The 12,799-nt window shown below is 38.7% G+C and overlaps 4 protein-coding genes across 5 annotated transcripts; 2 read left to right on the top strand and 2 right to left on the bottom strand.

Annotated features, from left to right (window-relative positions):
* Positions 1–732: 732 nt before the first annotated feature.
* LOC132196350 (ATP synthase subunit d, mitochondrial) lies at positions 733–1,530 on the top strand. The gene is made up of 3 exons (XM_059618916.1): positions 733–937; positions 998–1,166; positions 1,230–1,530. The coding sequence occupies exons 1-3, from the start codon at positions 816–818 to the stop codon at positions 1,446–1,448; spliced, it is 510 nt and encodes a 169-aa protein (XP_059474899.1). The 5' UTR covers positions 733–815; the 3' UTR covers positions 1,449–1,530.
* Positions 1,531–1,654: 124 nt separating this feature from the next.
* Positions 1,655–6,042, bottom strand: LOC132196349 (uncharacterized). Its single transcript, XM_059618915.1, has 8 exons — positions 5,928–6,042; positions 5,470–5,700; positions 4,985–5,411; positions 4,566–4,918; positions 4,069–4,241; positions 3,950–4,009; positions 2,453–2,680; positions 1,655–2,270 (listed from the first exon to the last, which is right to left on the bottom strand). Coding segments are annotated over exons 1-8 (1,794 nt in total). The 5' UTR covers positions 5,930–6,042; the 3' UTR covers positions 1,655–1,950.
* A 55-nt stretch (positions 6,043–6,097) lies between these two features.
* On the top strand, positions 6,098–7,190 carry LOC132196388 (uncharacterized). Of its 2 annotated transcripts, none has more exons than XM_059618976.1 (3): positions 6,098–6,207; positions 6,317–6,783; positions 6,843–7,190. In XM_059618976.1, exons 2-3 carry the CDS (start codon positions 6,337–6,339, stop codon positions 7,143–7,145), a joined length of 750 nt encoding a protein of 249 aa, XP_059474959.1. In that variant the 5' UTR covers positions 6,098–6,207; positions 6,317–6,336; the 3' UTR covers positions 7,146–7,190. The 2 variants fall into 2 exon arrangements, with proteins under 2 accessions (XP_059474959.1, XP_059474960.1); XM_059618977.1 differs by having other exon boundaries at positions 6,153–6,209; positions 6,326–6,783.
* LOC132196385 (DNA-directed RNA polymerase, mitochondrial) lies at positions 7,153–12,792 on the bottom strand. Its single transcript, XM_059618972.1, has 23 exons — positions 12,498–12,792; positions 12,317–12,433; positions 11,537–11,762; positions 11,354–11,477; positions 11,160–11,297; positions 10,944–11,108; positions 10,724–10,888; positions 10,520–10,669; positions 10,294–10,461; positions 10,144–10,232; positions 9,913–10,075; positions 9,737–9,858; positions 9,466–9,681; positions 9,287–9,407; positions 8,995–9,225; positions 8,667–8,942; positions 8,357–8,602; positions 8,141–8,300; positions 7,983–8,089; positions 7,752–7,930; positions 7,522–7,693; positions 7,365–7,462; positions 7,153–7,313 (listed from the first exon to the last, which is right to left on the bottom strand). The coding sequence occupies exons 1-23, from the start codon at positions 12,628–12,630 to the stop codon at positions 7,205–7,207; spliced, it is 3,675 nt and encodes a 1,224-aa protein (XP_059474955.1). The 5' UTR covers positions 12,631–12,792; the 3' UTR covers positions 7,153–7,204.
* Between the last annotated feature and the right edge of the window lie 7 nt (positions 12,793–12,799).

Here is a 12,799-nt window from a genome sequence, read left to right as displayed (position 1 = left end):
CACATCGCTCTATAGGTTAATTCCCTTGATCTGAACAATAAATAATGAAATAGTCCTTATAAAACTCGTTGAAAATTTATGAGATTTAATATTTTATGAAAAATATTATAGATTTGGGCATTGGACAGCTTCAGAAAATGAGCGCAAATTGAAATTTTACTCAATTTATATTTAGGCCACATCGGGCCATATGGTATTTCTTTAAATCTATCTAGCTCATTTTATTATTTCCAATAACGCTTCTGTTTCTGTTCTGAATAGAGATATAGACATATTTCAAAATAAAGCGTGAAATGCTGAATCTTTTGTGTTTTCTAAGTGTGTGCTTACAATGGTGTGGAACATTTATTAAATTGAAACCATTTTTAAAATTAAAATTTATTTTCTAATTTTTATTTGTGCAAAAAGCACAAAGTTATTTTTTAAGTAGCCTTTTGCTCATAAACAAAATGCACTTTTCATAATTTTGCTAATTTTTCTAATATTTGTTTTTTAATTATTGAGAGAAAAAGTCTTTAGAATTTTATGAAAAAATTTAAATCATGTTTTAAAAATGAATAGAAAATTTAATTGTATATTTAATAAATAGTTTGACATGCATGAATGATTGAATAATTATATGATAATAAATATAATATGATTGACAATTTTTTCAGATATAATTTTTTTGCTGCATTTATCTGCTTTTGCCGCTTTCATCTATAAAGTTGGCATACCTGTTCGTTCCCATCCGGCCTCTCTGCTCGTCCGTCCTCCATATTGGATTTGCCGAAAATTCAGTCATTTCAGTCGGTGATTCGATCGGCTGAGCAAAAATGGCATCGAAGAGGATCGCTCAGTCGGCGGTGAACTGGGCCGCCCTGGCCGAAAGGGTGCCCGAGAGCCAGAAGATCATGTTGTCGTCTTTCAAGTCCAAGTCCGACAATTATCTTCGACGGTAAAACTTTGCCCTTCCAGCAGGTCGGAAAGTCATTTAAAAATCATTTTTCAATTTCAGGGTTCTTGCCAACCCTGAGGCCCCTCCTAAGATCGATTGGGCATTCTACAAGAGCCGCATTGCTTTGCCCAGCATGGTGGACACTTTCCAGAAACAGTACGAAGCGCTGAAGGTGCCCTACCCTGCCGATAACTATTCAAGCCAGGTCGACGATCAGGCCCAGAAAGCAGTAAGTAGAAAGGAGTTTTACTAATTCAAAAGCTCGAAAAAAAAATTATATTTTTCTTTTTAGTCGGCCAAAATCAAGGATTTTGTTAAGGAGTCCAACAGCCGTATTGAGGCTGCTCAGGCTGAGGTGGCCAAGATCAACGCCCTTCTGCCCTACAGTGAAATGACCATGGAGGAGTTCTACGAAGCTCATCCTGAGCATGCTATTTCCGCTGCCAACCCCACTGCATGGCCTCACCATCCTGAAGATCAGAAGGCAGCAGAGAATGTCGAGCATCACTAACTTGATCGATAGAGTGAATGATTGTACAGAGAAGTTGTTAGTTCCAGTGTATGAAATAAAACCGAATTTGGTTCAACGTTAATTTATATTTATTAATTTAAAAACTATAATCTCCGTTTCACACAATAGCATTAATGCTTTATTATTTAAAAATTTAGTTTTGCATGGCCAAATTCTAGGAAAATTAAAAAATGAAACATTTTAAATCGACTGAATACATTTATTTCATTGAATGATAGTTGTGCAAGTTTCTTGCTCTGTCTAATAAAAAGAAACAAGACTAAAACCGTTGGCCTGTTGTAAAAGCCAAAATCTCAAAAATAATAAAATTCATGATTTGCAGTGAGACAACAGCACTTCAAAGTTTCGCAGCGACACACGTTTACACAGATGGGAATGATAGATAGAGAGAGAACATAGATCAAAACTAAATATTGTCCATTTGAACTTTCACAAAGACTCCTTCTTTCATGTTAAATCGAATAAATTAAATAAATTTAATTTAATATCCCTCGTTGAACCCTCCTCCATTGCTGCGTGTGCCATAAGCAGTTCCCGCATAGTAGCTGCCTCCTCCCGTGGACCCATTGGTACCGTTGCTCATCAACGGTTGTGGTCCTCCAGGTCCGTTCCTCATGCCCGAGGCACTACCGTTGGAATTTCCTCCAGTTGGTCGCCCTCGGTCCATGCGGCCCTGGCCCTGATTGCGGTCCCGGGAATTGTCGCGCCAACGACCTCCTCCACCGCCGCCTCCTCGTCCACCTCTACCAGAACCGCGGTCTCCTCCTCTGCCGCCTCCACCACCGCCCCACCTGTTGCGACCTAAAAAATAAACACATAGGAGGTGAGAAATTTTGATTTCTTCAGTCAACATTTACATTTGGAAAAATTGTGTAGTTATAATTGTATATGTGTAAGAAATTAATCTTTGTATAAATTGAGTAGCATTCAAGAAAAATATGTGTAACAATGCTTGAGTAGATCATATTTTATTCAATCCTTACCCATTCCTTTAGACATGCTGGCCATCTCGTATAGCTTAGGGTTGATCACTTGGTTTGCTTCTCTAAGGACGGAAATCAGATCATTGGCCTGTTTGGAGTTGTTTGGTGTGAAGAAAGCATATGCTGTTCCTGTCTTGTCCGAGCGTCCTGTGCGACCAATTCGGTGGATGTAGTCTTCCGAGCAGTTGGGAAAATCAAAGTTGATCACGAATTTGACATCTTCCACATCTGTTTTCATGCAAAAAAAACTTGTATGTTAAAATGAGCTCACAGAAGATGATTCCCTGTAAGAGGAATAAAAACAGTAGAACTCCATCTTCATGCTTTTTTCCACAACAGTATATTAACTTAATGAAAGATTTTAAAAAGTTCCGAATTTTAAATATTGTCAGGCTAGTTAACACAAAATACTTTGGAAAAAGCCAAAGCCAATGTTATGTACATACTGAAGAAACAGGGCACAAAACACAGAAATTCTACTGCACCAATAACAGCAGCTTACAATCAGTCCAGCAGCCGTTTTAGCTGAGACCGTTTGTGTGCTGTATGAATAATTTAACTTGCGTTTAGTCTATTTGTTTATTCCCGAATTCGAATTTGTGGGACAAGGTCGCCAAGTAAGAAGGTTTCATTCGATTTTGTTTTTCTGCTAGAGGCAAATTGGTTGGATTTCATAATTACCTCCTTGGACCTTGTAAGCGAGAGTCGGTTGCTCCTGAAAGCTGCTCGCTCCGGTAATTCCGTTCCCCAGGCCTGCAGGGCTGAGTGCGATTGACCCCCACCCCCATTAACCGCCCTGCAGTGGCTACGTGGTTGGATCCAGCTGACCTCGTACGGGCAGAGGCCGGCCAGCCGAGAGCGTGCAATCTCCTCCGAGGAATTGAAGCCAGCAATTCCCTGGCTGAGTTGCACCAATCAATAGCTCGTGGAGCTTCTCTCTACAAAGCGCCGGTGAATCGATGAAGGGCCCGTGCGCGAGGCAGGCCCGGCATCATCACCACCACTCGGCCAGAGGCACAGACTCATAAAGTGACACTCGCCGGACGGGTCAGTGTCGCTTTGCTTTTTAGCTCGCTAGTGCCTCTGAAAGAGAGAAGACAAAATACCAGACTGGGTTAGACGATGTTAATTAATACGCTAGTTAATATTAAACCACACTTAAAATTAATCGATAGTATGCGTTCCACTCCATCCCTCCCAGGGGTATATTCAAACAACCCAAGTGAATCGATCTTCACAGGACCAATACAATACATGCTGAACACAAAAACAAACTTCTAACTCTGCGGTTTTGAGCGGGGAGTGAATATGCATAAATTATTAGCGACATCATTGGGTACGATTGTGTGGTTCCTTAAATCCAGTCTGGTGACGACACCACGCAGCCTGCCTGGGACCAAACTCAAGCAGACCAATCAGCAACAAGCTGATCACCCCTAAATATTTATTTCCAAAACGTTTCCCCCTCGAGACAAAGGCCACCCTTTCACAACTCACCAAGTCCACGGGCAGCAACATCTGTTGCCACTAAGATGTTTATTTTTCCTGTCCTAAAATCTGCAATTACAAATTCATATTCAATGCTTCAGTTACAAAAAAATTACTATTGAAATTACCAGCAAGAACCCAATCTCTTTCGTTTTGTGATTTGTCTCCATGAATGCCACTGGCATTCCATCCGTCACGCTGGATGCTACGAGTGATTTCGTCCACCTTACGTTTAGTTTCTACGAACACAATGGTTTTGTTCTCCTTCTCAGCACCAATTTCAGAGAGCAACTGCAACAATCTGATAGAGAAATAATAAATACACATCACTGTAAATATGAGTCTGATGCATCAATTCAATTATTGATTGATAGAATATTGAGTGTCGAGAATTATAAGGAGGTTGTCAAGCTGTGAATGCTTGAACTCCGAAGGCAAAATTCTCTTTTTCATATTCCCCAAAAAAACCAAAACGTATCCTGGTAGAATAATGCAGAGACACAATAGGTTTTGGGGAAAACTATAACTTTTTTATAATACTGAAGCTTAAGCATTTGATTTGTCTGTGTCAGTCAGAAATAAATCTTTATAACTTATTAAGTAGAAAACTTGATTCACAACTCACTTTCTTTGCTTTTCATATTCCTGGCATACGTCAATAATTTGCAAGATGTTGTGGTTGGCAGACAGCTGCAGAGATCCAATGTTTACTTGAATGTAGTCCTTGAGAAACTCCTCGGCCAAAATCCTAACTTCCTTTGGCCACGTGGCAGACCACATCAAGGTCTGTCGGTCAGGTCGGATCTGCTCCACGATTTTACGAATCTGGGGCTCAAAGCCCATGTCAAGCATGCGGTCAGCTTCGTCCAGAACAAGGTAGGTGCAACGACGAAGATTGGTTTTTCCACACTCAAGGAAATCGATCAAACGGCCCGGAGTAGCAATCACTATCTCAACACCACGTTCCAGGTCTCTTGCCTGGAACAGAGTCAAATCCCAAATTTAAGCAAACGCAAAAATTTAATCATATGTTAAAGATTTTACCTGTGGTCCCTTTGGCGCTCCACCAAAAACGCACGTGTTTCTAACTCTTGAGGAGGATCCGAACTCAAGGGCTACCTGCTGGATCTGTTGTGCAAGTTCTCTGGTTGGAGCAAGCACCAGGGCAATAGGCCCATCGCCCCTATTCAAACGAGGCTGGTTGTTGATGTGGACAATGGCTGGCAAAATGTAGGCCAAGGTCTTGCCCGACCCCGTCTGTGCAATGCCCACCATGTCTCTGCCACTCAGGGCAATTGGCCATCCCTGCCCTTGAATTGCAGTCGGCTCAGTGAAGCCCTGCCTGCGAATTTCATTCATGACGTAGTCAGGAAAGTTGCCTTCATCAAAAAACTGGTTGGGAAAAGGCACAGCACGCCCTTTCACCGTGACTTCCTTAACGTTGCGGTATTGTTCCACTTCAAATGATGTTCTAGAACAAAATATATTTTTAAAAAAACGTGTTCAAAAAAAGAGCAGCGATGAAAAACCTGTTAAGAAGTTTAGGATGTGGTACGTAGAAATCTTTCCTGAAGGGCATTAAGGACTCCATGTCCCATCTAGGTTTCCTCAGCCGTTCTCCAGGCTGCTTGCCCTTGTTTCCGCCGCCAAATGAACTGCGGCCGAAACCACCTCCGCCTCCGCCGCCCCCGCGACGGTCATCCCGGCCTCCACCGCCAGAAAATCTCCCCCTGCTCCCCCTGTCTCTGTCGCGGAAAGCCCTGAAAAAGATAATAATAATGCATAATGAAACTTAGCAACACCAAAGCAGTAAATGAACGCTAATGCAACATTTCTGACGTCAGCCTAACAAGCGAATGGCGCATGATTTCTGGATCATGAAAAAACTGAAAAGCTTCAACGTTAAAGACTCAAATTGAAATTTCACTTGAAACTTTCGCATGAAAGGAAAATATTTAAACACTATTTAAGCTCATAAGTTACTCACATGTCTAATTATTGACGAAACTAAAGTCGAACAGTATCACGCGACGAAAAACAAGATGCCGGAGGTCTCGAGAAGGAAAAGTAAAGGAAGTGACGTCGAATGTAATGCCTCCCACCTTACATTTTGAAACATTCACTGCGATTCGTCAGTTCTTCACTCTTGAGTGGAGGCACAAACGCGGGAAAAATATAAAATTTCGGATAATATTTGACGGATGAATAAGTTGTAAACAAAAACTGGCGAATCAGTAGCTTTCTAATTATTTCGCAAAAATTCTCAGGTTTCAGACAATTTTTAATTTATTTTTTCCTCTATAAAAAAATGCTTTCATTCTTCCTTTTATTATCGTTCCATCTTCATTGTTTGATCATATTATGTATTTTTATTAGGTCTCCCGTCTCCCACAACAATGAGTCAAATTTCAAGCAAAAGAGTTACATTTTCTGAGAGAGGACAAACAGCAGGTCTCGGCAGATCAAAGACAGCAAGAAGTAAATCACCCTCGAAAAAATCCACCACTCAATTTGCTGGTGACTCAGTTGAATCTTCACGAGGCAAATCAACAACATTTAGATCAAGCAAGGAAGCCAGAAAATTGCTAATAAGAAACTGTGATCGACCCTCTGCAAAACCCTTTGTTGAGAGACCAACAATAAAACCACCAAAAGAAGATGAGCACGCACAACCTCCTCGTGCCGTAGCTGTTTCTTTGGAGCAACTTCCACACACTATTCCTGTAATGCAAAGCAACTTGGATACTGCTAGGAAGATAAAAGAATTATCCGAAATGTCACTTGATACAGCTGCTACACATATAAAGGAGTTCCGAATATCAGAGGAAGAAGTACTTCAAAAGGTTTAACCAATATTTTTTTAAAGTATTATGTAAATTTTATACAAAATCTACCACTCTAGGTGGCTGCGGTTGCTCTTAATGTGCCGTCGTCGGAACGTCAATTCAGTAACCTGGTTAGTGTCGACTTTCCCGAAAGCCAAGTGATTAGAAGACCAAGATCAGGGTTTGTTAAGTCAAGGGAAAAGGTTGATTCATCACCTTGCTTAGATCATTATTTGACAGAAAGACCAGCCAATACTAAAGTATGGCCAAAATTTTCCCCAATCTCCATATCTTTCCAACCAATAGACCTTTATGACGGACGATCTGTTCTAAAAGCCAAGCATTTACTGCAAGAAAAAAGCAAACTGTTACTATCCTAGTTGAATAAACTTACAATATCTTTTTAGCTAAAATGACTAGAATTTAATTTATTCATATTTCAACTGAAGAAATAAATCGACTTTAAAACTTTTGATAAATCGAAGTCTCCTTTTGGTGGCACTTGAAGTAGGACGTCGTTTAGTTTCTGAGTGTCTGCTAACAGCTCCCTAAATATTACATCAGTTATTTACAAGAAATAATAATAAAGGAAATCATACCCATGTGCCATATTACTGCCAAATTTGTCAAATAAAAATTTGGAAAGATCTTCTAAAATTGGCTGACTGTGAAGTGCAACAAATTGTTTCCGGCAAATCTGATTGATATATAAAATTATTTAATTTTGCTTTGAATTTTAGAGTTGAAGAAACTGACCTCATTCATTTTGTCCACAGTACTTGGATGCGTCCAAAAGCAATCATGTACAGAAGCAAAAGTTATTCCCTTCTGTTCACAATGTAAAGAGGTTAGCATCATATGGCTCGAATCCAGAGAGTGAATAAAATTGGGAGGGAATGCGTTTTTCTGCTTCACAGTATTTGGTTGGCTATAAAATATAAAAGTGAGTAAATTTCAAGGATCAAAACTGCAAAAAAATAAAATACCTGAACGAATCCATGTTGAAAAGACTCTGGATATATTTAGTGCTAGAATTCGAGCTCATTTCAGGAGCCTTGGTTTCCTTGATGTATGGCTGCACAACAGGGAGTCCAAGTGGAGTCACCCATTCAACGTTTTTCGATTTAATCCGTGAAATAAGTCGCGCACAGTCAGTGAGCCAATCCTAATCAAAATGTGTTGTTTAATTTTTTTTCAAACTTTGCCTGTAAGTTTACTTGGATTTCTTTAGCGGATGTGAACAACGACCCTAAACTAGCAAAAGTTTTTGATGAAAGGTAACTGGAGGCCTGCCAAACCATGTCCTTTGGAAAATTGTCTAAATCTGGAAAATTTAAGATTGATAAGGGTGACTTTGAGTAATAGTTCTCAGAACCTTTCAGTTGTTTAGCTATTTGTAGGCGAGCACCATATCGTGTTACTCCGTACACTGTTGTCATCACAGTCTGCTTGATCACTTTGCGTTCAACAAAACCATTTAGCACTTGTGCAATTTGCACTCCTTTTGCAGCATCCTCTGCCCGCTCTTGTTCAACCTGTTTGGATTTTATTTTTGTATTTTAAGATTTGGATCTATACACAAAACATTTACCAAAGCAACTACACAGCTATAGACATCTTGCGGGATGTCAGCTGGTGACAGATTGACACTCAATGCTCCTGCAGTGTCCCTACCCAGGGCAGCATAGTGCTGAAGACCATTGCAGGAGCCGTCTTGATGAATGGGAAAGCTGGACACATAATTCTCTGGATTGGGAGAGCGAACTGCATTGCTTATTTCCATGCAGGCAGCCAGAGTTTGCCATGGCTCATCAGATTCCATCCACCATTGTCTTCCCTGTTAACATGAAATTAAGGTGTAAAAAGCTGGAAATTTGTAAAATTCCTAGTTAAAATCAAACCTCCACGGGATTATCTGCTGAGTCAAGAATTTCAGGCATCATTTCGTTAGCGTACTTGAGTCGATCTGCTTTTGAGTTTTTTTTCTTTAGTCCAGTCAAATTTATCACATGAATTTTCAGCCAGTCCAATCCATGCTTTCCAAGCGGTTCCCCTTTTGCAAAACACAGAATGCTCCGAGCCAAATCTGATCCCAAGTGGTTCAAGTGGGGAGAGCAAGGATAAACTCTTCCTCTAAAGTCCATATTGTGAGGAAACCAAAATATATCTTTCCGGTACTAATGTTTGAATTAATGACATATTGGTTTGTAGGCTTACAATTAAACTTACGTGATTTGCCAAAGACAGTTTGTAAAGTGCATCACACCACAAGCTGTACATTTCGGCCTTGTGGCGCCGAACCGCCAGTTGTTGCTTATATACTTCATATTTTTTGTTTTCCACCGATTCAGCTGTTTCAGCTGTTGTTTGATCAAAACCTGTAAATGCTGTCGGTGGTTCTGGTACGTCCAGCTTTGATGAACCACCAGAAGTAAAAACCTTCAATATAACGTCAAGCATCTAAAATAAATACAAAAAGATCATATTTTCTTTACAAACCATTTTACAAGAGTAAACTTACTGGTTCGTTTACTTTCCAGGGAATAGATCCAAGTTGGTTTAAGGAGTCAAAGGCAGGATATATTTGCTGAACTGGTGCTTTGTCCATTCTATTCCATTGAAGGTAAGCATGTAGTGGTAATCTATTTTGTATTTAATCTATAAATAAGCAAATTGATAGATAGGAATTAGGCAACATACCTCACGATTTCCGTGCTTTTTATTAAGTATCCACCAAAACGGATTGATGTCCATGGAACTGGCGGGCTCAGCATTGGTACATCAGACGTAGAAAATTGTAGCGATTCTGGAGCTGCACCCCGAAACAGTTTTGACACAACAGGATGAGGCTTGACTTCTTCCCTACTGAACTTCCCAGTGCATCGGTATAGCGAGTAAAAAGCAGGAAGGATGTGCCTGAATAATATTACAAGATATTGAGTTGGAACATAAGTTTTAGCCATTAAGATACTTTTCACTGAAATTGGGTTTTAAAAGATGCACATCTATTTGTATGTCACATAAAATAATTTTGTACAAAAACTTTCCGACTCTTAACTGAAGGTAGTTGGGCCACACCTTTGACATAAGTTGCTGAAATATAAGGAGGACAGTTTTGCATGTATTTTAAACACCTTACAACCATACCACCGAGGAATTTTCTGCAAATTCTTGCATAAGTTCCATCCATTTCACTCTGGGGTTGCTAACTGTCTCCGAATTGTTTTCAGCAAACCAGTTGCAATACTCTTGATAGATCTTCCCCGTCATTTCAGTAATGCCTGCATTTGTTTTCCACAGGGCCTGATACCTGTACCAAACAGAAAATAGTTTACAAAACTGTATTGCCCGTGTTGAATATAAATTTCTTAAACAAACCTCCCCATTACTTCACTGCCCAATTGTTTGTAAAGCAAATGCATAGAATTGCTGTATGACTCCGAACCTTCAGCAAGATTTCTAATTTCCTGAAATGTAATTTGATTTTTTTTTTTTTTTTTTTATGTGCTGCTAAAAAGATAATATTACCCTTAGTATGATGTCAACGTAATCGTCTGCAGGCAAGATTTTCAAAAAAGGATAGATTGTCATCTTTAATGATTGATTGTGAGTTTGCTGAAGGGATTGTAATTCCCTATAAAAAGCTTTCTGCGCTTTTTTTTTCCAAGTTCCTAGCTGCTCGGCCAAAGTTGCTCTCTAAAATTTAATGAAATGTTTTTATCTTAAAATTTTATTATAAAGTTATTTAACATACATAAAAATTGGTCACTTCAGCAGGCTGGGTATTATTCTCTACACTTTTCACCATCACACTTCCTTCTCGCTCCAAGTTAAATTGAATAGCAGCTTTCTCTTGCACATCGGCAGCAGTTAATACGTTTTTCAATCGTTTTGGATTTTCAAGCTGCAATATTCTAATTTAATTCCCTTTTTTACAAACCAAGATTACAAATACTACCTTCTGAGGATCCAAATCCTTAAGTAATGGGCAGCTGTAACCCATATTTTCAGCCTTCGGTTTCGGTACAAAATTTTGATCCAGTAGCAGACAAGATTTGAGGACCATTTCCCTTTGATCCTTTAGAAAGTTTGCTGAATCAAACAAGGATTGCATGTTTATACCCTGCAATGTAGAATAATAAGATTAATTTTTAGTGCCTTATAATTTAAAACTTTACATGGCTTGTCATTTGCCTTAACCACTCTCTGAGTTGCAGATCAGATCGGAAATTGGTTCCAACTCTTCCAACACATTCAAAGCAAGCTATGTATGAGTGCACATTAGGATTCAATTTTTCATATTTCATGATGTCCATTAACTCGCAAACTTTGTCGAAGTTTCCCTGAGTAAAACTTTAAAAAAGAAAGTTGAAAATTATTAAAAGACTGTTTACCCTTCCAGCATAACCACGTAGTAGTGTATTGTATAAATTGATATTAGTGAGTTTTCCGATAGTAGGACGCTCTTGGCGATGTTTTGACACATGGCTGTTGAACACGCTAAACGCCTTATTCAAAAATCCACAAGAAACCTGGATGTAATAAGACTTTGAGAAATGAAACATTGAAACTATCAACATTAATTTACGCAGACGTCCAAGTAGCACAAGAGGCTTTCAGATGTTGACTCCGTATGCAACAGAAATTCTTGATCTTCTAGAGGGTTTTTTACGAGAGCAGACTTATCAGCCTTTTTTGCAGACTTGGAGGACCTGCCATAAACGCATAATTTTGTATTGAAAATTTTATACTAATTTTTTTATCCCTATACTTTTTAATAGTTCCCAAATTAGTCAATGACTTTATATGTATTTCGAATGCATTGTTGTTATTGGTGACTAAATCCTGATTTGTGTTATCAAGAGTGGATATGGAAGCTTCATCTTCTTTATTTCTTTCCCCCTTTTTCTCTGTGTTGGATTCTAAGTTTTTCAATAGCTTGTTTACTTTCATTTTTCCCACGGGTTGTCTAGTTTCCTTGCTACTGTTTCCATAGACTGTAAATTTCATAGATCAATTAATATAACGTGCCTTTTTTAAATTGGTCTGAATTGAATATCTGATAAAATAATCAAGGATGGCCGCTGACACTGTAATCTGCGATCTTGAAATGGAAAAAATGTGAGATCGCTATCTCAACATGTAGCTATCTTTTGCGGTAAGTTTTTTTTTCTTAAAAAAAAAACACATCATCGGTTTTAAAAGATTCGGATTTCAGTCCTAACAAAAATGTACTTTGTAAATAAGAGGTCTTTGTTAAAAAACTTTCAAATTTCTCTAAATGACAGATACTTGAGTTTTTCTTCCAGATTTAGAATTAAATTCTCTCAGATTAAGCATTTTATGTAAAATCTCTTTCTGAGCGTGATAGCAAAAAGATCACAAATGATCACCTCATTTACTTTTGTGATTGCGATCAACATTAACACACACAAAAATGGTGCGATCGCGATAAGATCGCGATTGCAGATCACTTTAGCGATTTTTTCCATCCTTGAAAATAAATTATTATTTTAACATTCATACGTAATACATATAATAACAAAATTACCTGATAGAATTTCAGCATAATTAGCCCTGTCAGTATTTTGTTTGGTTGCTTGCTTTTTATCATCAGATTTAGCCTCTGGTGATTGCAAGGCAAATGAGCTGGTATGGATAGGTTTCCCTGTAAAAGATCAACCAAAAATCAAAAGTTAGTTTAAGATCAAAAGTATGTAATAATTAATTACGAGAAACTTCCAACCGCATGAGCGCCGCATTGCAATGAGAGCACAATTTTTGAAAGGTTTCTTCCCTGACGAATGAACTTATGGTCTTGATTTTGCAGTAGCTGAAATTTCTTGATTTCAAGATCCGATACATTTCGAATACGTGAAATAGTCTTGAGAAAAACACAAAGAATTGCCAAAACTCATGCCCTCTTCAACAGGATATGGCCATGTTTTAATTTACAAATTACAAAAACAACACAGGTGCGGAGTTGCGATCCTCTTTGGTGTGAAACACATGTGAATTTTGAATTTTTGAAGCT

This window comes from Neocloeon triangulifer, unplaced genomic scaffold (assembly GCF_031216515.1).
Source record: "Neocloeon triangulifer isolate White Clay Creek 2 clone unplaced genomic scaffold, ASM3121651v1 ptg000012l, whole genome shotgun sequence".
Taxonomy (NCBI): domain Eukaryota; kingdom Metazoa; phylum Arthropoda; class Insecta; order Ephemeroptera; family Baetidae; genus Neocloeon; species Neocloeon triangulifer.
Note: the sequence above shows the minus strand (reverse complement) of the source record. Positions and strands in the feature narration are given on the sequence as shown.